We start from the raw sequence: 24927 nt of genomic DNA, 5'->3' as shown, positions 1-24927 counted from the left end.
GCTCTGGTGCTACAACAAACTACAGATCCCAGGATTCCATAGGCTTGAGCCGTGCAGTTGAGGCAGTGTCGATCTGTATTAATTCTTCATCATGGTAGCAGCCTTGGAGAAAGAAGAGGAAGGTATGGGGCTGGAGGGAAGAGAAGATCATGATACAGGAGCCCTGGACCGATTCCAAGCAATGTGGTAATTTTAGTACTGATGTCAGTACTGTTTTCAGTATCATCTGAAAATTAAGAAGTATGCCACTGGATTTTTCCTCCCCTGTCCTTTGCACTAGTTGAATAATGATGATGACAATGATTAACCCACATGTGCATAGTCTGAGTTAGTAAGACATTCTGTTCCATGTAATTCCACAGCAGCTGCTCGGTCAGAAGTAACACAAGGGTGCTGCAAATGGAGCAGAGAGAGATGGCAATGCACTACATCCCTGGGGCATCTCTCGATTTAGAAAGGGTAGGGCCAGGACACTGGCGTCACAGGAACACTCAGCTCCTGTTGGCGGGGATAGTCCTGCTGTTTGTCACAGAACGTTTATATGCAGGGAAGGCATGTTGGGAGAGAACCTCTTCATTTAGCACAGGCCACATGTGGCCCCTGGAACTCTTATTCAGTCCCTTGACTCCTCCAGACTTTCTACACTGGCCTTTTCCTACTTGAAAAAAAAGCATGTCATACTGAAGATGGAGCAAGTCTGTTTTCTGCACCTCCAGAAACAGGACACGGAGCAATGGCTTCAAACTACAGGAAAAGGCAGACCAGAGATTCTTGTGTGAAAGGGCATTTAACAGTGAATTAGCACAATGCAAAGGTTATGGCTTTTGGGGGAAAGCCAGGCAGATGTTGAATGGCTGATTCATAATCTTCAACCAGAGTAAATGAAAAGCTGTAAATATGTAGGAGTGCTTTGCAGAGGAACATCCCAGACAGAAACCCCAAATCGCCATGGCAAAATTTCACTTCTACTAAGCTTTCACATGAAATCCTGAAGCCTCCTACTTAAAGGTAGTAAACAAAGTAGTCATTTGATGGAAAGACTGTAGTTGCAGTATTAAAGGGAAATGAGAAACAGTGGGCAGGTATGCGTAATTCTCTATAGATAAGATTAGATGGCCAGACAGATGTTGTGACATATGCCTAGTGGAACATCTGCTGCAGAGCTGAGCATAAAGGCAGGCTTCCTATCACATAGGGAAAGGGGACATAGAACACTCTTGCTGTACTGGTGAAGATATGAACCAACTCTACCATTAGGCAGACTGCCAAAATCAAGCAGTTTGACACCTCTTTAACTTGCATGGTTCAATGCTATGGAATTCTGGAATTTGTAGTCTGGTGGAGCATCAGGTTAAATATTTTGTAAAAACTCCAAATTTCCTGAATTCCATGACATTGAGTCATGGCAGTTAAAGTGGTGTCAAGCTGCTTTATTTCTGCAGTGTGGCACCAGACTGAGTTAGCAGATTTAAGCCAGAATTCTGTTAGGGATATCCACTTCTGCAATTTCCCCTTTGGGGAATGCTGTGTGTGTTGGCATTCCCTTCCTCCCTATATAGCACCCAAAGGTGCCCCCCCCCAACACATTAATAAGCCCCTGACATCAAGTCACACAGACATTCTGTGTTTCTTGGCAAGTAGACAACCCTGGGAGCATTATCTGGCTACATCCCTCATAGCCAGATGCAAAACCAGTGTACATCAGTGCTGAGATCAGTCAGGATCCTCCAGGGGTCTCAGTGCTGCTCTACATCATGTCACATCTGGCTATGGAGACATGCCTCCTCACTGCAATGGTTGTGAGATGCAGCATCAGGGGCTTATTGTTGAATTGTGCTGAGGATATATGACTCAATGTAGACTAGATCCACATGCAGATATTTATGCTATATTGTTGAGATGTTGGATTGAGGTTTTAGAGTATTATGGAAGTGTAGGGATTTGCTATGTACAGTGCATCCTTGGAATCCACGGGGGTTTGGTTCCAGGATCTCCTGTGGACAACAAAATCCGTGAATGCTCAAGTCCCATTAAATACAATGGCATAGTAAAATGGTGTCCCTTATATAAAATGGCCAAAAAAATGGCACAAAATTTATATTGTTGCCTTTTCTCCAACAGTGGTACTCACAAGCCATTGTATTCCCTGTTACCATGTATGGATGTGAGAGCTGGACAGTTAAGAAAGAAGATAGGAAGAAAATCCATTCATTTGAGATGTGGGGCTGGAGAAGAGTGCTGAGGATCCCATGGATAGCCAAAAGGACAAACAAATGGGTCCTTGAACAGATCAAGCAGGAAACCTCCCTGGAAGCTAAGATGACCAAATTGAGGCTGTCGTACTTGGGACACACCATGAGAAGGAAGGACTCATTGGAAAAGACAATAATGCTGGGAAAGTTGGAGGGAAGGAGGAAGAGAGGAAGGCCACATACCAGATGAGGATGGACTCTATGAAGGAGGTCACAATGCATTTTATGGGGCTGCAGAAATTAAGCAGAGCAGTGGAGGACAGAGGGTCTTGGAGGTGTCTCGTCCATAGGGTCGCCATGAGTTGAGACTGATTTGAGGGCAGTTAACAACAAAATATACAGTGGTACCTCGGGATACGAAATACCCAGGTTACGAAATTTTCGGGATACGAAAAAATCCCATAGGAAAACATTGTTCCGGGTTACGAATGTTTTTTCGGGTTACGAAAAAACTTTTGGTGCTTTTTTCGGCTTTTTCGCACGGAATCGCGGCTTTTCCCCATTAGCGCCTATGGCAATTCGGCTTACGAAGGCTTTTCGGGTTACGAACGGTGCCACGGAACGAATTAATTTCGTAACCCGAGGCACCACTGTAAAATGATGAAGTCAAGGTTTGTTTTTTGGAAAACACACACACACACACTCCTTATTTTTCAAGCCATGGATGCTTGAATCAATGGATTATAAACCTCTGGATACAAAGGGCAGACTATATTTATTATTGCTGATAGGAGAGGCACTTCTGGGAAGTCTTATGTCAAATTAAGCTGACCAGTCATAGTTAACTGTGCAACAGAGCTGGTACAGCAGTTACCCTTGGTTTCTCCATTTCAAGCAACAATTTGTATTGGGCCAGCCAGTCTTGTTTAGGATTGGATCCTGTTTGAGAGTCACAAAAATACTGATAGAATTAGAGATCACAACTCACTTGGGCCATGAGTTGTGACTTCCATTCCCCCCACTTAATACCCCAGTTGCAGACTTACTCCTTTTAAGAGTACAGTCAACCCTCTGCATCCACAGATTCTGCATCTGTAGATTCAACCATCCTGAAATATTTAGTGGGATGGAGAGGACTATAGTTCAAGAGTGATGTCCTTGCTTTGTATGCAGAAGGTCTTTGGTTCAAACCCTCTAGGGCTGAATGAAAATCATTTTGGTTGGGAAATACTGAATTAGATGGACCACTGGAACAAAATCCCAAAGAATTTCCCCCTCAGCCTGGTGGCAGCAGCAGCAGCAGCAGCCATAGCTTTCTCTTAGTGGAACATTTTAAAGAGAGAGTGGGTGGCTTTTCAGGAATACAGTGGGCCCTTCTCGTTTGCTGGAGTTGGGAGCACAGGGCCCTTGTGAAAGTGGAAAAACTGCAAATAAAAACACCTTGTTTGTTTGTTTGTTTGTTTGACCTAAGAAAACACCTCTCTAGGAATCTCAAGGATCTCCGCCAGTAGCTGACCATAGAGTCAGAGAAGTGTTCTCTTTAGGAAACTCTAGGTCATCCAGCACAAATCTGTTGACCACAGAGTCACATTGGAGGACCTAGAGATTCCTAAAGAGAACATATTCATCAAAACCGTGAATAATCAAAACTGCAAAAATCAAAGCTGCAAATGTGGAGGACCAACTGTATTGAACTGTGGCAGTTGGTTAAATTAGATTATCTTTATGATCAATAATAATAATAATAATAGTTTTTATTTATATCTTCCCGCCTCTCCCGATGGATTGAGGTGGGATCACAACAGAGCTAAAAACAATTACAATATTACAACATTAGTTACCACATAATTAAAACCACAACTAAAAACATGAAACATCAATCAATCGCAGGATCAGATGCTCTTGTTCCATACCAATAGTCTTCATAGGAGGTCAGGAGGATATGCGCGGCGAAAGGGCTCTGTCTTTACCGCCTTCTTGAAAATTTCCAAGGATGTAATAAGGTGAGTCTCCTCTGGGAGTCCGTTCCATAGTCTAGGGGCAGCTATGTTGAATGCTTTTTGGGAAGTAAAAACATGTTTGGATGCTGGTACCTCCAGCAGATTCTTCCCACTTGTTCTTAGAGTGCGGGGTGGATTGTATAGGGAGATGCGTTTCCATAAGTAACCCAGGCCCAAGCCATGTAGGGCTTTAAAGGTAATGGTCAACACCTTGTATTGTGCCCAGAAGCTAATTGTAAGCCAGTGTAGATCTTTCAAAATAGGTGTTATATGGTCCAGTCCATTCCAGCTGTATGGTTCTGGATCACGGAGTATTTTTCATTCTTTAAAAAGAGCCTTTAAGAACCTGTTCCCAGACAATTACAAGAGCATATCTAGATTTTGGGGGAGAGGGCTGGTGGTCAAAATATAATATATGACACAGATCACTACCAAGGATATGTAGTGATTGCTGTTATCAACTGGTATTATCACTTTAAAAAAGTGTATATTGATTTGTCACCCACTAGATATTTGGTATAGGAAACTGAATTATTTACAACATTGTGCTGCTCTTTGGAGTTAAACGAATAAAGTGTTGATGACAGATTACCAAATTCTGCAGGTAATACACATCGTGTGAAGAACAGTCTCATATTATCACAACTCTACAGCCCATCCATTTTGTCAGATGGTGCCTGGATTCTAGCATTATGAAAAAGAGCAATTTTTTGGCCTTGTCAGCTTCCTGGAAATCATTTTAACCTCATTCACGTCTGTAACATAATTCTGACAATTTAATTGCAGACATATAGCTTAGATCACTAAAGAGGTACGGTGTGTCTCTTTACTGGAGCTTAGAAAAGCTACTTTTTGGACTACAACCCTCATGATCCCTTAGATTCCTAGGGGAATCTGGGAGTCCAAAAAAGTAACTTTTCAGAGTTCTGCTATATGCATGTACAGCCCCTCCACCCCACAAGCCATGCAAATGCCGGACCTTTCTTCTAAATAACCCCATCCACTATGAAAATGAGTATATTACTAGCACTTACATAAAATTGCTTTGCCACACAGACAATCATAGACTCCAAGAGTTGAGAGGGACCACAAGGGCCATCTAATCTAGCCAAACCTCCTGCCATGCACGAATTCACAACTAAAGCACCCCTGAAAAATGCCTGCATCAGTGAGCAAGTAATCTCAGACACAACATTCATCAAGTTAGGAATTTAACAGTGGTTTCAATCTGTTCATGGCTCACCTGGAAGATGTCGTTGGCACATTTTCTACACAGGTTGTGCTGACAGGGCAGGATGACCACTGGCTTGGTGAACATCTCCAAGCAAATAGGACATATAAGTTGTCTCTCCAGACTATCCATAGTGGGGCAATCTCTTGGGTAGGAGCTGTATTCCATGTTGGTCGACATCACAATCTAAGATGTTTTCTGGATACAGCTCAGTGTGTGTCCTTGTCACAGTCACAAATTATGTGCATAGGGGAATGAGCAAGTGCAGAAGGAATAGCTCATCACCATCACCGCCTGAATGCAAGAGGCAGCTGTCAGCCCCGTTTCCCAGGAGAGGAGCCTTCGCTCTTCTTGAAAACTTGAAGAATGCAACTGCGGAGGCTATCTTTTGCTCCCGCAGTCTTGGGAAGAGAACAGTTTTATGTTTCAACTGTCTCCATTTCTGCTCCAATGCTGGAAACTGTAAGTTAAAATGGAAATTCGGGCATTGGGGATATACAATACTTCAAACAGAGCAGAAGTGGAAGCTTTTTCCCAACTTCAGGATACAAATGTAGAAATCCTTTGTTCAAAGCTGGTGTTTCAGAAAGTCCAGTGTTCACATACTCAGAAGACTCACAGCCCCAACTCTGGCCATTTATTACCACCAAAGTTTAAATGTTTAAATTTATACCATTTTCCATCTTTCTAACCATTGGGCCATTGGGTCTTTTGTTCCTCCTCCCATCCCAAATAATCACTCCCAAAACCTGGGGACAAAATATACTCTTAGTTGTAGAATCAGTGAATCATAGAATCAGATGAATTGGAAGAGACCACAAGGACCACCCAGTCCAACATCTTGCCATGCAAGAATACACAATCAAAGCAACCCATCAGATTACCATCCAGCCTCTGTTTAAAAACCTCCAAAAGAGATGCCACCACACTTCAAGGGACAATATTCCACTGTTGAACAACTCTGTCAGGAAGTTCTTCCTAACACTGCAGTGGAATCTCTTTTCCTGTAGCTCGCATCCATTGTGCCAGGTCCTGTTCTCTGGAGCAGCAGAAAACAAATTTGCTCCATCTTCAATCTGACACCCCTTCAAATAAACAGGGCTATCACATTACCTGTTAAACCTTCTCTTCTCCAGACTAAACATCCCCAGCTCCCTAAGTCATTCCTCATAGGGCATGGTTTCCAGGCCCTTCACCATTTTAGTCGCCCTCCTCTGGACATGCTCCAGCTTGTCCACATCCTCCTTGAATTGTGATGTCCAGAATTGTACACAGTATTATTCCAGGTGAAGCCTGACTAAAGCAGAATAGAGTGGCACTATTACTTCCCTCGATCTGGACACTATACTTCTATTGATGCAGCCTAGAATCACACTGGCTTTTTCAGCTGCCACATCATAGTCAACTGATGTTCAATGTGTGGTCTACTAGGACTCCTAGATCCCTTTCACATGTAGAGTGCACATATTTTGTAGTTGGATCAGATAGTACATGATGGGAAAGGCCATTCTCCTACTTGAGACCCTGGCAAGTGGTCGCTAATCAGAGCTGACAATATGGGTTTAGGTAGGCAACTTGTCTGACTTGAAATAAGGTAATTCAACTAAAGTGCTTTCAACAGACCATAGGCTGAGCCTTAAAAAGTTACACTGCTACTGCTAGCCCTCTGTGTTAGGTTTTGCCTCCTTTCGTGAGAAAAAATGGTTCAGGAAAATATACAATAAAGGTAGACTTGTGCCCCCTCCAATATTCTTTCTGAATGCTGAGTCTTTTCAGCCTCTATCTGTTCCTGCTCTGAGTCTTACCTGCCATGTGGCAGAGTATAGGCTTCTGAATATCACTCAGTATGTATTGTCATCTGGTACAGAGAGTGATGAGGAACTTGTAATTGTTTGGAAACTGTTAGATTCCAGGCTCCATCAATCCCAGCAAGCACAAGCAATGGGCAGGGAAGATGAGAGTTGTAGCTCAACATCATTCATAGGCCAGTTTCCTTACCTCAGCACACAGCATTTCAAACTACAACAACAAATTAGACGCTAACTCTTGTGGAAGAATGAATGGAATTTACAGTATGTCAAGAAATACTGGCAGCTATAAACCCCAAAAGGAACTTACCTAAGCTCTGGTTCAAACCAAGGGCAGACTGTAAATGAGGCTAAAAAGAGAGCAGGCTGGAAATATAATTTGCAGGAGTGTGGAGTTGGTAGAATTGTACCAACTTTGACTCCAGCATCAAAATCAAAACTTTTATTGAGATATGTGTGTATGTGTGTGTGTATTCTAATAACAACCATTAAATGTACAGGAGCACTGCCCTGTATTGCATCTGGCAAATCCAGCTATGAAGCAAGACATACACTTTCAATGATACTTGCACAGAAATTGGGATGTGCAAACTTCCCCAAAGAAATTGTGCCAGTTTTATTGAAATGTTCAGCTTCCTTGAAAATGGCACAGATATCTCAACTTAAATTAATGTGGCAACTCGATACAAGATGGCTTGTTGTCCAAAGTTTGAAACCCTCCCTCCGTTATCCAGGTATCCAACCAGGTATTTCAGCACTTCCAACTACAGCCCTTGGCTTCCAGCTACTTGATTTCATCCTCGTCACCTTCAACTTTGTTGAAACCATTAAAACCCTAAATATAATCGAAGCCTTAAAAGAAAGAGTAGAAAAAAACAAGACGAATCAGGTTTTGGCTTTTTCTTTTTGCCTTGAAAACATTTATTTTACAACCTTGGTTTCTGATAATTTAGCAGTCTTTATTTTTTTATTTTTAAGTTCAGACATACAATACATAAATTACCATGCTAAAACATAAAATAATTCCTTCTGTTGGAACTGTAGGTATGTACAGGAGCTCAGTACTTGCGAGTGATAACAATCCACAAAGTTCAGACAGCCACAGCTACTTACATACAATGTAAAGGTTGATCCTTTAAGTAACATAACAAAATATATATATATATAATCTATGTATATATATATTTATATATCATTGCTTTTCAAATGCATTTATACTTTGATTGTATTGATTTCTCTCTTCTTCTTTTTTTACACCTAAGATTTTTTTTTAAAACACATTAGGATTTTTTCCCTTCTCCCATCCCGCAAGTACAAGTGCAAAGTGAGACTCTTGTTACATCTTCAGGTCACACAGACATCAGAAGAGGCCACAACAAAATCTAGTAAAAATCAACCATGGGATCTACCAAACATTGTTAGGGAGGCTTGGCTCATTTCAACGGGCCTTCTAAAGTTCACTGAAGCAAATAGAAGCTGTTTAAAGGGAGCACCAACTGCGGCCTGGTTTATCCTAACTTCTTAACCAGAGTTTAGAAAAAAGTTTTGTTTTTGAACACAAAAGGTCCCTTAGCCAACAAGGCCCCATGCTGGCTGAAAGACTTTAGAAATGGCAATCCACAAAAGAGAACCTGTCCAAGCATTACTTCATAGTGAAGAAGGGGGTCCCTTGGATAGAGAGAGCTACTTTTTTAAACTTAAAAATCCCCAATAGAAGGAAGGGGGAGAAGATAATCCAAAAAATGAATGGAACAATGGGAGCAGCATGATGTGATATATATATACATAAGATGCACACACAAACAACAAGCATGCACCACCAAAAGGTTATGAAGCTTGACAGATGCCTAGATTGCCAATATGTGCTCTCTTGCGCATATGCTCTCACTCTCTCTCACATACACAAACCCATACACAGCCACAGACTAACACTGCAGGCACACCTATGCAATTAAAAACATCTTCAACACTACTGTACCATGACCTGTATGACCCCATTAAAGTGTTACATTGATTGCCTCTAGCAAAACATTATATTTTTTAAAAAAACGCCAACCCATGGAAGAGAAGGGTATGGAAAGGGGAGGGGGTGACAGAGAGGGGAGAATGCAAAGATGAAAAGGCTCCTCCAAAAAATGATGGTAGCAGTTTGCATTCCTCATCTAGTGGACTCTTGTGAGGGAGTCCAGCTGCTTTTGGAGGATCATGCATACTCCATTTGATTAAACACCACCCTTCCAAATGGACATGGTCAAGAGGGTGGGGTGAGGTAGCCCAATTCTTTCAGACAAAAAGAGAGAAACTGAGGGAGAAAGCCTTGGGAATCCATGAAAATTAGATAGGCTGTTAAGAAAAATAGCTGACCTTTCCTCCCAAGAATTCTCAGTTCTATCCGAAAACAAAGTTCTAATCTCTTCTCTGGACAAAGAGAGGGAGTTTCAAACTTGCCAGGGCTCCAGTCACTTTCTTCCCCTTTTCCAGCTGAAAGACCAATGCCAAAACTGACCACCAGACAGTACGGTAATTCATACCCAGTGAGCATTTCCCATGCTATATTGTGTCCTACAGCACTGGACAGATTGTCTCTGCAAACAGCTTCAAATCTTCCGGCTTCCTCCTGGTTTTCCTCCCCTGATTATGGACAATTTTTTTAGACCCGCCTCATTTATATATTTAATTGCAACCTTCCTCTTCTCTGTATGATCCCCTTTGCTTTTCTCATCTCTCTTGAAGATTCTCCACTAGCCTTCTCAAATGTACGTTTAATAGTGTTTTAACATATGAATTCTTCATTAATATTTTGAATGATTTTTTTTTCCGGGGGGGGGGGGGGGCATGTGTTTGCATGGGAAGCATGACTGCTCTAATCACATTTCAGAATCAGGACAGAGATCATGTTCCCAGTTTCACTTGCTCTGTAAAGAAGATCAGTTATAAGAGATTCCTATTCACACCAGGCCCTTCACCCCAATACTACTGAATAACTGAGCCTCTCTGTGGCTAGTGTTATGAATATCTTTCTTTCAAGTTAAGTTCTTGGGAGTACCTCCACACAGCTTACACAATAGTGAAGTTTCATAGAGCATCAAATTATTGACCACTAGGAATGCAGTTCTCCTAATCAGTTTCTTATTTAAATTATGGACTTAAAATACAAGAATGGATTATAGGTATTGGAAATAGCATAAATTGCAGCAAAAAAAGTTCTTCTCACAAATCCTGCAAGGGCAGTCAGGTAAGTGAGTGAGTGAATGAGTGAGTGAGTGAAAGAGAGAGAGAGAGAGTGTGTGTGTGTATACACACATACAAGAGAGAGAGAGAGAGAGAAAACACATCAGCTTCATCCCATCTGGAATGAGATGCTACATTTAAGACTGGTTCTGAAGTGACAGTTTTCCTTAAACACAGCAGTGCTTGTAAAAAGCTGTTCAGTGTCTGAAATGATTGACATGTGACAGGTACTGAGACAGATAATGCTTTTTCTTTTGAACTGCATCTCATCACCATATCCATGGTACCTTTTCAGACACAAAAGAGCCTTTCCTGGAACACTCATTTGGGGTGAGGGGTTAGAGACAGAAATATCAAGAATGAAGCAGTAGCTTTCTAAGTGGGAAGAAACTATATTTCAATTACATTTAATAAAAAAATGCCCCAGCATTCTACTAGCAAGCAGCCAACATGTTTCCTACATTGCTCCAGAGCACAGAAAAGTTACTTCTTTAGCCTGTAACTCTCAAAAGACCCACATGTTTATTCTCTGCTGAATGATCCTGGGAATTACTGTAAAAAAAAACCAAGCAAAAAACTCAACATCCACCATTTCACCAAGCATTGACTCCAAATCTCAGGTAATGAAAACTGGAGTTTTCAAACTCTTAGTAACATTAAACATTGTGTTGATTTTGCCTGAACAGTGCAAGTGGTTTTAAGGTTGGTCAGGATGATTATCTGATTCCTTTAATGAAGTTCTTGGAATGGGATGAACCATCATTGAAGAAGCTTGGGAAATGTACCATTTAATTCAGGAAAAATGAAATAAATGTATTATGTTGGCACCATATTTAAGATTTAATAATGTTGCAGAAGTTCAGGTTTCGTGGATGTTGGCACTGCTGCATGTAAGCCCACTGATTTATAAAGCTGATCAAAACACATCCTTTTATTTCCTTGATTCTCACTAGTTCATTTTAGTCTCTGAAGAAAGAAGCCATATTAACTTTGGTTGGCAGGGGATGCTCTGCAACTAACAGCCACATGCAGGTCTCCTTGAAAGCTGGATTTACCCAAAAGCAAGGGCTAGCATTTAGTTTTGGCAACAATACATAGTTAAGCAACTACTAATGAGCTTGAGGGATGCTGACTGTTATCCCAGCCAGGAACAAAATCATGTGTTTCAATTGGCAGGAACCACCAATTTTAACAAAAGTAAAAACAATAGAAATTTAACTTACTGCTGGTCTTCAGGCAAAACAATATGGGTTTGGAAACTAAAAGATGAAAGGTCATCTTAAAGGAAGAAAACCCAGGTTGAACTTGTTAACTGATCAGAAACAGGGGGGAAACCAAGACTGAAATCTGAAGACTATGGGCTTTCCAAACACCTCACCCCAAAAAGTTCAAGGCAGACTCATCACTCACCACATGAACACATCCCCCCTCTCACCTTTTATAAAACTGCTTTGTTATGAAAAACCTTAAACCATGCCTCATTACAAACTGCAACAGGAGGCCTTAAGAAATGTGTATACACTGTGGGAAGTGACAACAATCTCATGCTGCTTCCCACTTTTTGATAAACTATCGCCAATCTTAGGTAGAAGAGGCTTCTGTTTCTATTACAAACTTGAATTTTGGCTTCACTTTAAACATTATTTTATCCCACCATTCCAGTTCAGGCCAAATTTCACGCGTGTCCAGCATCAGTAAGTTAGGAACAGAGTCTGTATTTAAGATTATGTCACCCTCCCTCACTCTGCCAATCTAACTAAATGTATATCTAGTAAGATAGTAACTAATCATTTTTAAAAAGCTTTTGCATAATGTTAATCTATAGTACAGATCAAAAGAAGGTGGCAAAGTTTGCACAATTATACACGGAAACGTCATTGCATCTTTAGCAACAGAACTACTGGAAGGGATTTTGAAATCATGTCCCAACAAGTTCAAATGAGTAATCTACAGAGCTACCTGAGAATGATCACACACAAAGTGCTATATAGGAGTGCAAGACTGATAATGGACAAAGTGCTTTGAAAGTATATTAAAACAAGTGTCTGTGTAAATGAGCCTGTTATGTTAAAGATTAAACCAATTTGTTTCCACCCTCAACAAAACAGTTTAAAATTACAAATATGTGGGGGCTGAAGCTAACATACAACTTTGGTAAGTAGTGCTAAAAATGAAACATCATTATCCTTGTGGCCCCAATTTTTCACTAAATGTTTTATACTAATGCTAATAGATCTTGAAAGCAGTCTGATGTGGGCAACTTTAGGCATACAGTATTAAAATCAAAACAGAAGGCTGCCAGGAAAAGAACGGTGGAGATAATACCTAATTTTTAGAGTTAATTCTGGAATCTTTTGTATCCTCTGTATTCCACATTTCATTTAGTAAGACAGCTGAGGGCTTGCAAATTCAGATACATAAATCTCTGTTCCTTAAAGGAGGTGAAAAAGTGGGGAAGACATTAAGTAAAATATAGATAGAGATTTGCTTGTGCATAATATGCTTGCTTTGGCATGGAAGATGGCAACTTGAAATATCAAAACAACTGTTTTAACATTGAGTTTTGTTACACCATCAATGAAAAGTTAGGAGCAGTGTAAACTGTGCCCTTTAAGGGATTCTAGACTTCAGCTCCAGAAATCCCAGATTATTGGCCAACATAGCTGAAGCTCCTGGGAGCTAAAGTGCAAAATCCCTTAAAGGGTACAGTTTGGGGATCACTGACCTAGAGCAAGTGGGATGTACATGCAACACAGCCAGACAAGCCATGGAATGAAAGAGCTAGGCTGGTTGTCAAAAAAGACCTTTTTGGTCCACATGTTTACCATGATTTCAAAGCTCTTCCTTTTTACTAGCCCCACTTCCTTTCAGGTCCTATCAGGAGAAATAATCAAGAAAGCATGCCAAGATTGTGGAAATAAGCAATAGGGAAGCACTCCAAAAGGAATGTAGAATCAAGGTAAGCCTAATTCACAAATACTACAGAATGAGACAGTTGAATGCTGAGATGGCAGAACTGAAAATATTATTTCAGACTGCAGGCAAGGGATAATACTTTCAGAGGCTTTCTTACATTAAAATCCCTCAAAACAGGAGAAACCTCCACCCATGCAGAGTCAGGTAAAAGGCTCAACTAGAAATTTTTCCCCTGAACTGTTGGTTTTATATCTGCAAGAACTCTGCTCCTTGCTACAAACATGTAGGGAGCATCTGCACTGATACGTGATACAGTCCATTCCACCATCTCAACCTGTTGCAGGTGTAGATGTAGCTTCTTCCAAGAAAGGGTAAGACAGGAGACAAAATGAAGCAGAGGGAAGAATGCTCTGGGCTCTTCAAAAGACACCAGAGCAGCAGTTGCCCCAAAGCCTGAAAGATTCCTGGGTTGAACCTCAACGTAACATTTTCTAAAGCAAGACCGAACTAGCAATAACTTAGGAGTCAACATTACTGAGATGCCTATAGAACTTTAAAACATGTATAGCATCCAGTCCATTCCCACATTCACACATAACCTGCATTCATGATTCCTCCCCACAAGAGTATTTACTATAAATGTATCCCTGGAGGGATAGAGGGTAAGAGAGGAGTGCCCAACTGAAAGGATCATATATGAAAAACAAACATGTGCAAAAAGATTTCTCTAATCCGATAAAATGAAACAGAAATGGTTTGTTAATGCTTCTTTGCTTTGACAGCCATTTAGCAACATCAACGAACCAAACAATGTATTTCAATTGTGTAAAGCATTGCAAAATGGTTAGGACAATTCAGTGTTACTGCTCCCATTTTACAAAGGGAGAACAGAGGTAAAAAAAAATGGCCAAGCCTATTCTGGACAGCCACATAAATTCAACGGAAGATTCAGGATTTGATTCATGTGCTCACTGTCTAGTGAACTCAGGTCCTTCTCCTGCATCAACTAGCAGCAAACCTAAGTCTGCCATCAAATGCACACTCCATAAGTGCTACAGCCCAGTTCCCCAACCAGGGTGTTTGTATGAGACCAAGTGCTACTTGCATTCCCACTGGAGGGTTTTCTTTTTAAAGTGGTCATTAAAAGTATGCTAAAGGAGCACACCCAGAATACATAATGCAAAGTGGCCACTGACTATTTTAGTTTTTAAAAAAATCTTTTTAAAACAGTTTCTTGGGAAAAATAGCAAAGCGATGACATCTTATGTACTATGGCAATGTATAATCCAAGCAACCAAAATCTAAAATTTGCTCTTGACTATATTTATTTGCTTCAACTTCATTCAAGCTAGACAATGAGAATATACATCAGTTTTCCATATTCATGCGCAAGTAAAAAAAATGGCAATATCAGATTATAAATAGTGCAGGGGAATGATTTGATTCGAACAAAACTACTGTGCATTTAACTTTAAAATGCAGAGATAATTCAAGTAACATCTGGTTTTGCAGCAAAACCCACATTTTGGCCCTCTCCTACACAAGAATGTAAAGCAGCTGACTGTCAGATTATGGTTTGCAGAAGAAACAGATTGAGAGGGATATTGAGACAAGTTCATTTAAAAACAAAACAAAAAAAAAATCCCTTCTTAACAACATCAGCATTTTTCAAGGTCTGTTGAAACGTAAGTGTAAGGAGCAAAGGGAATGGTGGGAAATATTAGATATTTAAGTTACTATTAAGTGGATGAGAAACAGCAGCCTTCAAGGGATGTTTGTAGCTCAACTGTACAGAAGTGTGGCAGCTTCTGTGACAGATCTAACTTCTCTTTGAAAAATGCTCATTGTTTTTGGCTGGTATCACTGCTTAAAATGCAGAATGTATCCATCACACTCGTTGTGATAACTCCTCAATACATTACAACACAAAGACGTTTATAACCTAAACTTCACACATGCTATTTTTTTTAAAAAGGAAACAAAACAGACCAAAGCTAAACTGCTTTAAATACTGCATGCTACAGTACTTCCATGTATCATCAAGATACGACACTGAAGGTGACAAAAGGCGAAGGGATTACAAAATATTTTCAGCAGGTTGGAGGCTGCCCTCTTACTGTGGCAGAGCATCTCCCTTCCCCATATTCTATTTCTAATGTCCATGATTCTAGTGCTGGATTGGCCATGTTATTTATTCTTATCCATTCTAGTTAACCGTGCTTCCTTAACTTAGTTAAAACCTTCAGTATGGTAGCTGGGATGGGAGTCCGCCGTGAGCTGGGTCGTCTCTGTGGCTGAGGCTGGCTGTATCACAATAGGTGTATCTGAGGCCTCTGAAAAATTAAGAAAACAAAACTCCAGTTATTTCTTCAAACAACGTACAGTCAGCCCTCCGTATCCACAGATTCTTTATACACGGATTACTAGCTAGGCAGCAGGCAGCTGAGAGAAAATATGAAGGCTGAGAATGGTCTCAGGGAATGAATTTTCTTCTGTAGCTAACCTTTTTATACAGCTCTATGGCTATGGGGGGAAGACTTGCACAGTTATATTTTGTTTGCTTCTGCACTGCACCAACAACTGGAGCCCATCTTCTACTGGCCTTGGCTAGGGGTGCATGCACCTTAATCCAGATGCCCCATATAACCAGCAATGGAGAATTTGATTGTTCGCCAGGGGGTAGACTTAGTTTGGGGGTCCAGTTCTACCACTGGCTGTGAGGGAATGTGTGACTCCATCAGCAAAAGTACTGGAATGTATTTCTGCTGTGTAGCATCCTCTGTATTATTTACCACCAGTAAAGCTTATACTACAGCAGCAACATGTGTCACCTTTGTACACTTAAAGAACTCTTGAGGCACTGAAAGAACTCTTGGCATTGTCACCAAACTCCAGAACAGGACACACCAAAGATGACAATGTCCAGTTAGGTTTATCAAAAACTTCTGTATATGCACAAAAGGAGAGCAGTGCAGTTTGCAGCCTGCTCTAAAAAACTATGTGGCTAAAATTTCCACAAGAATCAGAGACAAGGTTTGGTTTATTATTTTTGCACCAGTTTCAGACAAACACATGTTTCATTTAATTATGAATTTAATTTCAGTTTGTGAGTTTCGTAATCAGAAAAGGTCTTATTAATGATAACAGGCTAAGATTTTTAATTCATCCATCTATCCGCTAGTAATTAAAACAACAAAAGTCCTTTTTGACTTTCCTTAAAGGTAAAGCAAACTAAGTTTAAATAAAATGAAGTATACCATGGATGCCTCTGGATGAAAGGCAGACAAAACACTGACTTATTTGAGTTCATCCCATGGCAAACGTTGTAGTTCCTAGCCATTCCCTCCCTCCACCCACCCACCCACCCCCCACCAAAATGCACCATTACAATTCAGCAACAAATTTCACCAGCAACATTTAGAAATAAACCAAGAAAATACATCAAAACTAGCACGCACGCACGCACACACACACACGCAGTTTTCCACCAATGTTCAGTGCCAATTTTGATATCAGGGCAAACGGTGCAGCCCACAGTAGATTCTCAGGGGGATTGGCCCCTAGAGTCCTTCAAACTGCCCAAACCCCGCTTTAGCCATTCAGGACTTGTATGTGATTTGTTCCCAATTTGGCACTCCACCAACCTGGACATGACCAAATCTCTGCTTTATACAGTAACGAATTTACAATTTCAATTAAATCGTTTTTTTAAAAAAAATACATTCAAAACAGCTATTCCCCCTCCCCATGCCTCCCTCTAAGTGGTGGTTTAAACCTTACAAACCCACTAATTTCCCATTTAGTACTCATGCTGGTGATCTTTCAACATTTCATCTATCAGTGATCTGGAAAGCCCAAGACTTACCCCTCTCATCTGACTGTAGCTGTGCCTCCAAGTCTTCAGGGGAGACATAGTATTCTTGCTCTTCACCTTCAGGGGGTTTCGGTTTACACTTTCCACAGCAACAGTTACAGCAACAGCAGAGACAGCAACAGCAGTAGCAGCCTGTGATGAGCCCACAGAACACAAACAGTGCCTATAGAGGAAAAGAGAAAATAGATACAGTCAGTATAAAAAGCCAGCTCTGCTACTGGGATGGAATGTCAGCTTAATTTAGATCTAATACTGGGCCACCTGGGATGCATATACCTGCCTTTAAGTCGCCTGTCGACTTATGGTGACCCCATGAATTTCACAGGGTTTTCTTAGGTAAGGAATCCTCAGAGGTGGTTTTGGCAGTTCCTTCCCTGGAAATATAGCTTACAGCACATGGTATACAATAGCTCAAAGCAGTGTCTTAAGTGTAAGCAACATGTCCACATCCTGGACAGAGAATTTAAAACAAGATGGGGACCATGCAGTCAGCTGGCCACCTCAAGCTGTCATCTTGAGGTTCCATACAACTCTCCAAGAACCTTTTCCAAATCAATGCTATGCAGCATTTGACCTGGCACCATCTCAACATCATTCACAAGCCAAGATGGTGATTCTGAGAGAAATGAACAGGTTGTGACTCATGTTTGCAATGTGGAAGAACAGCAAGATGATAGGAATAATCTTGGCATAGTTCAAAAACCAAAGGCTGCTTAACAGACACATAGGGCTGCAGATATTCTTGACATAAGAGCTGCTGCCACCACCTGATAGCAATTCCCAGAGGTGAGAGAATACACAAATAACTTTCCCAAACAAAGCAACCATTTCACGCAACCCTTGATATGTTTTAACTGTTTCCCAGCTATGTTTCCCAATTTATTTTTGTGATCATGATAGCATCAAGAGGTGACTTTTGTCCCCTCACATAAAGCATTTCTCAGAAATTGCCTACATCTGATAGAACTACATGCAAACATGTCATGGGATTTGGTAAAGGCTGAGTCTTGTGCTCTAGCACTCTCACATCACTTTGTAAGCTTCCCTATGAAGATAGGCATCCTGAACGGTCAGGGTATTAAGGGCTAAGACCATAATAGCTATGCTAGATCAGAACAAATGCCTATCTAACCTAACTTTCTGGTAACACTACGGCTAATCCATTGCTCATTAGCAGGCACCTTGCTTCTCTGCATTTCTGAGGAAGTGATACACAGAGGCATAAGTGAAGTAGCAATAGCATACAGTCTCTGATACTGGAAGTTAAACACAGCTATTCTGACTAGTAGCCACTGATGGCCCTAACTTTTATGAATTTCATAGAATCGTAGAATCATAGAGTTGGAAGAGACCGCAAGAGCCATACAGTCCAACCCCCTGCCATGCAGGAACTCTCAGTGAAAGCATCCCCAACATCCAGCCTCTGTTTAAAGATGTCCAAGGAGGGAGACTCCACCACTCTCTGAGGGAGTGCATTCCACTGTGGAACAGCCCTTACTGTCAGGAAGTTCCTCCTAATGTTGAGATGGAATCTCTTTTCCTGCAGTTTGCATCCATTGTTCCGTGTCCTGTTCTCTGGAGCAGCAGAAAACAAGCTTGCTCCCTCCTCAATATGACATACCTACAAATATTTAAACAAGGCTACCATATCACCTCTTAACTTGCTCTTCTCCAGGCTAAACATACCCAGCTCCCTAAGTCATTCCTCATAGGACATAGTTTCCAGGCCCTTCACCATTTTAGTCGCCCTCCTTTGGACATGCTCCAGTTTCTCAACATCCTTTTTGAATTGTGGTGCCCAGAACTGGACATAGTATTCCAGGTGGGGCATGACCAGAGCAAAATATAGTGGCACTATTACTTCCCTTGATCTAGACACTATACTTTTATTGATGTAACCTAAAATTGCATTGGCCTTTTTAGCTGCTGCATCGCACTGTTGACTCATGTTCAATTTGTGGCCTACTTGGATTCCCAGATTCCTTTCACACATCGTTTCATTTAGCCAGGTGTCCCCCATCCTATATCTGTGCATTTCGTTTTTCTGCCCTAAGTGCAATACTTTACATTTCTCCATGTTGAAGTTCATTTTGTTAGCTTTGGCCCAGCTTTCTAGTGTATTCAGGTCATTTTGAATTCTGATCCTGTCCTCTGGGGTATTAGCTACTCCTCCTAATTTGGTGTCATCTGCAAATTTGATGAGTATGCCCCCAATTCTGTCATTCAAGTATTGATGAAGATGTTGAATAGCACTGGGCCCAGGACAGACCCCTGTGGGATCCCACTGGTCACTTCTCTCCAGGATGAAAAGGAGTCATTGTTGAGCACCCTTTGGGTTTGTCCGGTCAACCAGTTACAATTCCATGTAACAGTTACCTTGTCTAGCCCACATTTTACAAGCTTCTTTGCAAGAATGTCATGGGGAACCTTGTCAAAGGCCTTACTGAAATCAAGATATACTATATCCACAGCATTCCCTTCATCTATCAAACTGATAATTTATCCAGACTCCTTTTAAAACCATACAAGTTGGCAGCCATCATGACAATTCATGGCCATGAATTCCAATGTTCAATTATATGCTGTGTGAATTTAAGCCTTAGTCTCCAACTATTCAGCTTCAGTAGATGATTCTACTGTTTCCTCTACTTTCTCAACTCTCATATATACATGTACACTCGTATGTACATGGGGTATAACTTTGGAAACCTAAGTTTAATTCCCAGCTCAGTCATGAAACCCACTGGATGACCTTTGACAAGTCACATATTCTTAGCATCAGGGGAATGCAATGGCAAACCTCCTCTGAACAAACTTTAACACAAACAGCTAGCAATCATCATATTTAAAAGGAGACTTCAATTTTTCTCTCATATAGGAGGCAATATCTATACTGAGAATTATGCGTACTACAACATGTGTGCATTATCAAACATGTTTTCTATCCATGTGCAAATCTGAACTAATTTGTGTTACTAATTAATCAAGATGTATTTAATGAGGTTACAGGTATAATACATATATAGTATTTTTCAGTTGTGCAACCTACAAACAATTTCCCCTGAAACAAAGAAGAAAGGCGATCCAGAGGTAAAGAGAATTTTTCTGAAGTTGCCTGTAATAATAACTGACCTTTGTACATGTGTCTTCAAGTTGCCTGTCAACTTATGGTGACAACATTAATTTTTCATAAGGTTTTCTTAGACAAGGCACACTCAAGAGGTGGTTTTGCCAGTTCCTTCCTCTCAAATATAGCCTACAACACCTGGTATTCTTTGGCAGTCTCCCATCCAAGTACTAACCCTGCTTAGCTTCCAAGATCAAACAGAATCTGGTGCCTTTTATGTATTTAGGCAGCTCAACATTTGTGTGTGTGTGTGCATGACTGTGTGTGTGCACTTGCACCTTTAAGACACTTGTAGACCTATGGCAACCTCCTGAATTTTATAGGGTTTTCTTAGGCAGTGAATACTCAGAGGAGATTTTGCCAGTTCCTTCCTCTGAAATAAAACTTACAGCATCTGAGTATTCATTGGCAGTCTCCCATCCAAATACTAATCAGAGCTGACACTGCTTAGCTTCCAAAATCAGATAGGATCTGGTGCCTTTCGGTTATTTTACTACTGCTCAAAACCACCCACCTATAAAATGATGTACTCTCAATGATTTGGACAATATCCCTCCGTCATGCACTACTACACATAATACTGGGAGCTGAATTGGAGGGTACTAGCTTGAAGTAACTTATTCTAAACCAAGAGCATGTCTACAATAGAATTTACCCATCACTCACCTTTGCCCACCAGCTGGACAGCACAAAGTATGTATTCACGTTCTCCTCTCCAAACTGCTCTGCTACATAGAGACCCAAGGAACCATACTTATCATAGATATTTCGTTTGGTAGCATCAGTCAATATCGCATGTGCATTGTTGATCTCTTTAAATTTATCTGCAGCTTCTGGATTATCTGGATTCTTATCAGGGTGATATTTTAATGCAAGTTTCCTTTGGAGGGAAGAAAACATACGAAGAATGAAGAGCAGGCTAAAAACCATAAAAGAGCTAGCTAATATTTGGGAGACACTTTGCCCACTTTCAGTCATAATATCCAAGCAAAGTACACTTCCTATGGACAAACATCTGTCTCAGGAATCACATGAGAAATATTTTCCAGCAAGATGTTTGGCCAAAACAAGGTACTGCATTTGACAATAAACAGGTACAATGATTTCAGTATAGCCTACCAGTGAAAAGCAATTCCTTCTAGTAAGATCTGAAAAGAGGAAGAGTACATTCCAGACTCAATGAAGGAAGCCACTGCCCTGAGTCTGTGGCTGTTGATAATAGGGTGACATGGAGGTCCCTCAATCATAGGGTTGCCATAAGTCAAAATTGACTTGACAGGAGTTAACAACAACAAAGATCTGAACACCCTCATTACACTGCAAGTTAAGGAATGTATCATCCAAGTATAAGCAACAACTTTCTAATCCAGCCTTCACCAAATTGTGTTACCCCAGAGCCCTGCTGGCTCACAGTGGTTAAATGCCAGCACTGCAGCCACAATGTTGTGAGTTCGATCCTGCAGGGCTACAGGTTGACTCAGCCTTTCATCCTTTCGTAGGTAGGTAAAATGACTACCCGACTTGTTGGAGGCAATTGGCTAACACGTTGTAAAGTACTTGGCAATGTTTATATAAAATATTAGACAAATTAAAATTAGGAACAAATTATACCAATTGGATAAAGCAAATTTATAAGAACCAATCGGCAAAAATAATCATTAATGGAGAAAAAACGGGAAAAAATAGGATAAACAGAGGGACAAGGCAAGGATGCCCTCTTTCACCTCTACTATTCATTCTAGTGATGGAAAGATTATTGAATAAGATAAGGCAAAATAAACAAATAATTAGTTTGAAAAAGAAAAATTACTTACAACACCTTAGCATTTGGAGATGATTTGGTAATTATATTAGATGACCCGATAAAAAGTGCAAATGAAGCGATCAAAACAATTGAATTATTTGGAGAAATTACGGGTTGTAAAATTAACAAAGACAAATCAGCAATATTAACTAAAAACATGAATAACTTGGAAGAACTTGAGTTAGGAAAAATCACAGGAATTAAAATACTGAAAAAAGTTAAATATTTAGGAATATACATAACAAAAAAAACTATAGAGCTATTTGACAATAACTACAACCAAATTTGGAAAGATATTCAAAAGGATTTAATAAAGTGGAATAAATTAAAATTTTATTTATTGGGAAGAATTTCATTAATTAAAATGTCTGTACTTCCAAGATTCATGTTTTTATTTCAAATGCTGCCGAAAATAACCAATGACAAACCTTTCAAGATTTGGCACAAAGAAATTACAAAATTTATTTGGGACGGAAAAAAACCAAAAGTAAAAATGAAGATCTTACAAGATACTAAAGGTAGAGGAGGATTGGGAATGCCAAATTTAAATCTGTATTATGATGCTGCAGCTTTCACTTGGATTAGAAATTGGATCAAATTAGACAATCATAAATTATTGGAGCTGGAGGGTGATAGTCTAAAATTTGGCTGGCATGCTTACTTGAATTATGAAAAAATCAATGCAAACAAATTTTTTCACAATCACTGTATAATGAAAGCTCTGCTTAGAGTCTGGCAAAAATAGAGATTTAAGTTATATAGTCATATACCCACATGGAACTCCCCACATGAAGCTTTTTACAGGAGAGAGATGATGAGAGGGGAAAATTGGCTAACGTATAAGATGTTAATCAGGAAGGAAAAAGAAAGAATAAACTTTAAATCACAAGAGGATCTGCAAATGATGGTAGGATGATCAACTGGTTTAATTATCAGCAACTTAAAGAACAATTTAAAAAAGACAATATGAACCCAGGAATTGCAACAAAAGAAAACGAAATGGACAAAATTATATTCGGTGGAAAGGTTAAATTAATTAGTAAAATATTGCTGGAACTGGATCAGGACACAGAATGCCTTTTTGAGTAATAAAATGTACAATTAGCCAAGCAGGTAGCTAGGGCAAGTGCAGACAATTATATAAGGCAGAGGTTCGCAGTGTTTGGTCATCCAGATGTTTTGGACTTCATCTCTCAGAATTTGACTTTTAGTCAAGCTGGTTGAGGATTCTGGAAGTCAATGTCAAAAACACCTGGAAGGCCAAAGTTTGAGAAGCGCTAATACAATATATTTCCTTAAGTAACAAATCATCTGTTGTATATTAATTATGTTTATTCTTGATTGTTCTGTGTTTTATATTTGCAAATCACTTTTTGAATACTACCAGCTGGGCCGTATGAATGGAAGACACCTGTGCCACTTACAAAAAAATGTACTACCTGTATACAGCAGTGTTGCACAGTTTGCAACCAGATGGTACATGTGAGGATCAGTAATACTTAGTCACATCTAATAATCGTGAAAACGGAGCGTTGGACTTACCTGAGAGACGTTCCTTTCCAGCAGAGAAGGTCCGAGCATCCTGACTTCGGGGTGGCTCCGCCCACGAGGCTCCTGATAGGCAGGTAGACAACAAAAGAGACAATCGGGGCCCAGCCCCGCCTCCGTGGGCGGGGCCACCCCAGAGAGCTCCAGTCGGTTACCAGCTGAGGAGAAACTGGTCAAACTGTAAGGAGAGAAGAAAAAAGGAGTCGCCCCCCCCCCCGCGCCAGTAGGCAAGTAGGGTGGGGAGGATGCTCGGACCTTCTCTGCTGGAAAGGAACGTCTCTCAGGTAAGTCCAACACTCCGTTTCCCAGCAGAGAAGGGGCGAGCATCCTGACTTCGGGATGTACCAAAGCAGGCCCAAGAATTAGGGTGGGCCGACTGGTGCGGAAGGCGACTCAGTGACCACTTGCTGTAACACCCTGCGGCCGAAGGCCGCCTCGGCTGACTGGAACAGGTCCAGCTTGTAGTGCCTGACAAAGGTGGAAGGGGACTTCCAGGTGGCTGCCCTGCAAATCTTGGCCAATGGGGCATTGGTGGCCAGCGCCGCCGAAGTAGCCGCACTCCTGGTTGAGTGAGCTGTGATACCCCCTGGTGGTTGAAGGTTTAATGATTTGTAGCAGAGGACGATGCACTCTCTAATCCACCTGGCCAAGGTTGAGACTGACACCTTTTTACCTTTGGAATTAGGCCTAAAGGATACAAACAGGGCCTCAGATTTTCTGAAGGCTGTCGTCCTCTTGAGATAGATCTTTATGGCCCTGCGAACGTCGAGAGTATGCCAGGCCTTCTCCAAGTCTCTGGACGGTCGCGGGCAGAAGGAAGGGAACACAATGTCCTGGGACGTGTGGAAGACAGAGTTGACCTTAGGGACGAAGGTCGGGTCGGGTCTCAGGAGGACTGAGTCTGGCCTGACGATGCACAACACTTTGCGGACTGAAAGAGCGCCTATCTCGGAGACTCGCCTTGCAGAGGTGAGCGCCGTCAGCATTAATGTCTTGAGGGTGAGGAACTTGAGGGGCACTTCCCTCAAAGGCTCAAAGGGGTGAACAGTCAAAGCCTTAAGGATCTTGTGGAGCTGCCAGGACGGGAACCGATGTCTGGTTGGGGGTGCCCTATTGGCGACCCCTTTGAGCAACCTGCGGATATGGGGATGCAGGGCTAACCTTGCTGCGTCCTCATGGGGAAGGATGGAGGTGAT

At 41.0% G+C, this 24927-nt stretch overlaps 1 protein-coding gene and 1 pseudogene across 1 annotated transcript in view; both read right to left on the bottom strand.

Annotated features, from left to right (window-relative positions):
• Window positions 1-5603, bottom strand: part of LOC121928831 — a 37899-nt pseudogene extending 32296 nt beyond the window's left edge.
• A 4452-nt stretch (window positions 5604-10055) lies between these two features.
• The window catches only part of DNAJC5 (DnaJ heat shock protein family (Hsp40) member C5), an 89670-nt gene continuing 74798 nt past the window's right edge, over window positions 10056-24927 (bottom strand). Inside the window, exons 4-6 of the mRNA XM_042463001.1 lie at window positions 21046-21259; window positions 17244-17415; window positions 10056-15711 (exon numbers count right to left, since the gene is read on the bottom strand). Of these exons, the coding sequence (XP_042318935.1) occupies window positions 15608-15711; window positions 17244-17415; window positions 21046-21259 (490 nt within the window). The 3' untranslated portion in view covers window positions 10056-15607. The remainder of the gene's footprint in view (window positions 15712-17243; window positions 17416-21045; window positions 21260-24927) is intronic.

This window comes from Sceloporus undulatus, chromosome 4 (assembly GCF_019175285.1).
Source record: "Sceloporus undulatus isolate JIND9_A2432 ecotype Alabama chromosome 4, SceUnd_v1.1, whole genome shotgun sequence".
Classification (NCBI taxonomy): Eukaryota; Metazoa; Chordata; class Lepidosauria; order Squamata; family Phrynosomatidae; genus Sceloporus; species Sceloporus undulatus.
This window is presented reverse-complemented; position numbering and strand designations above follow the sequence as displayed.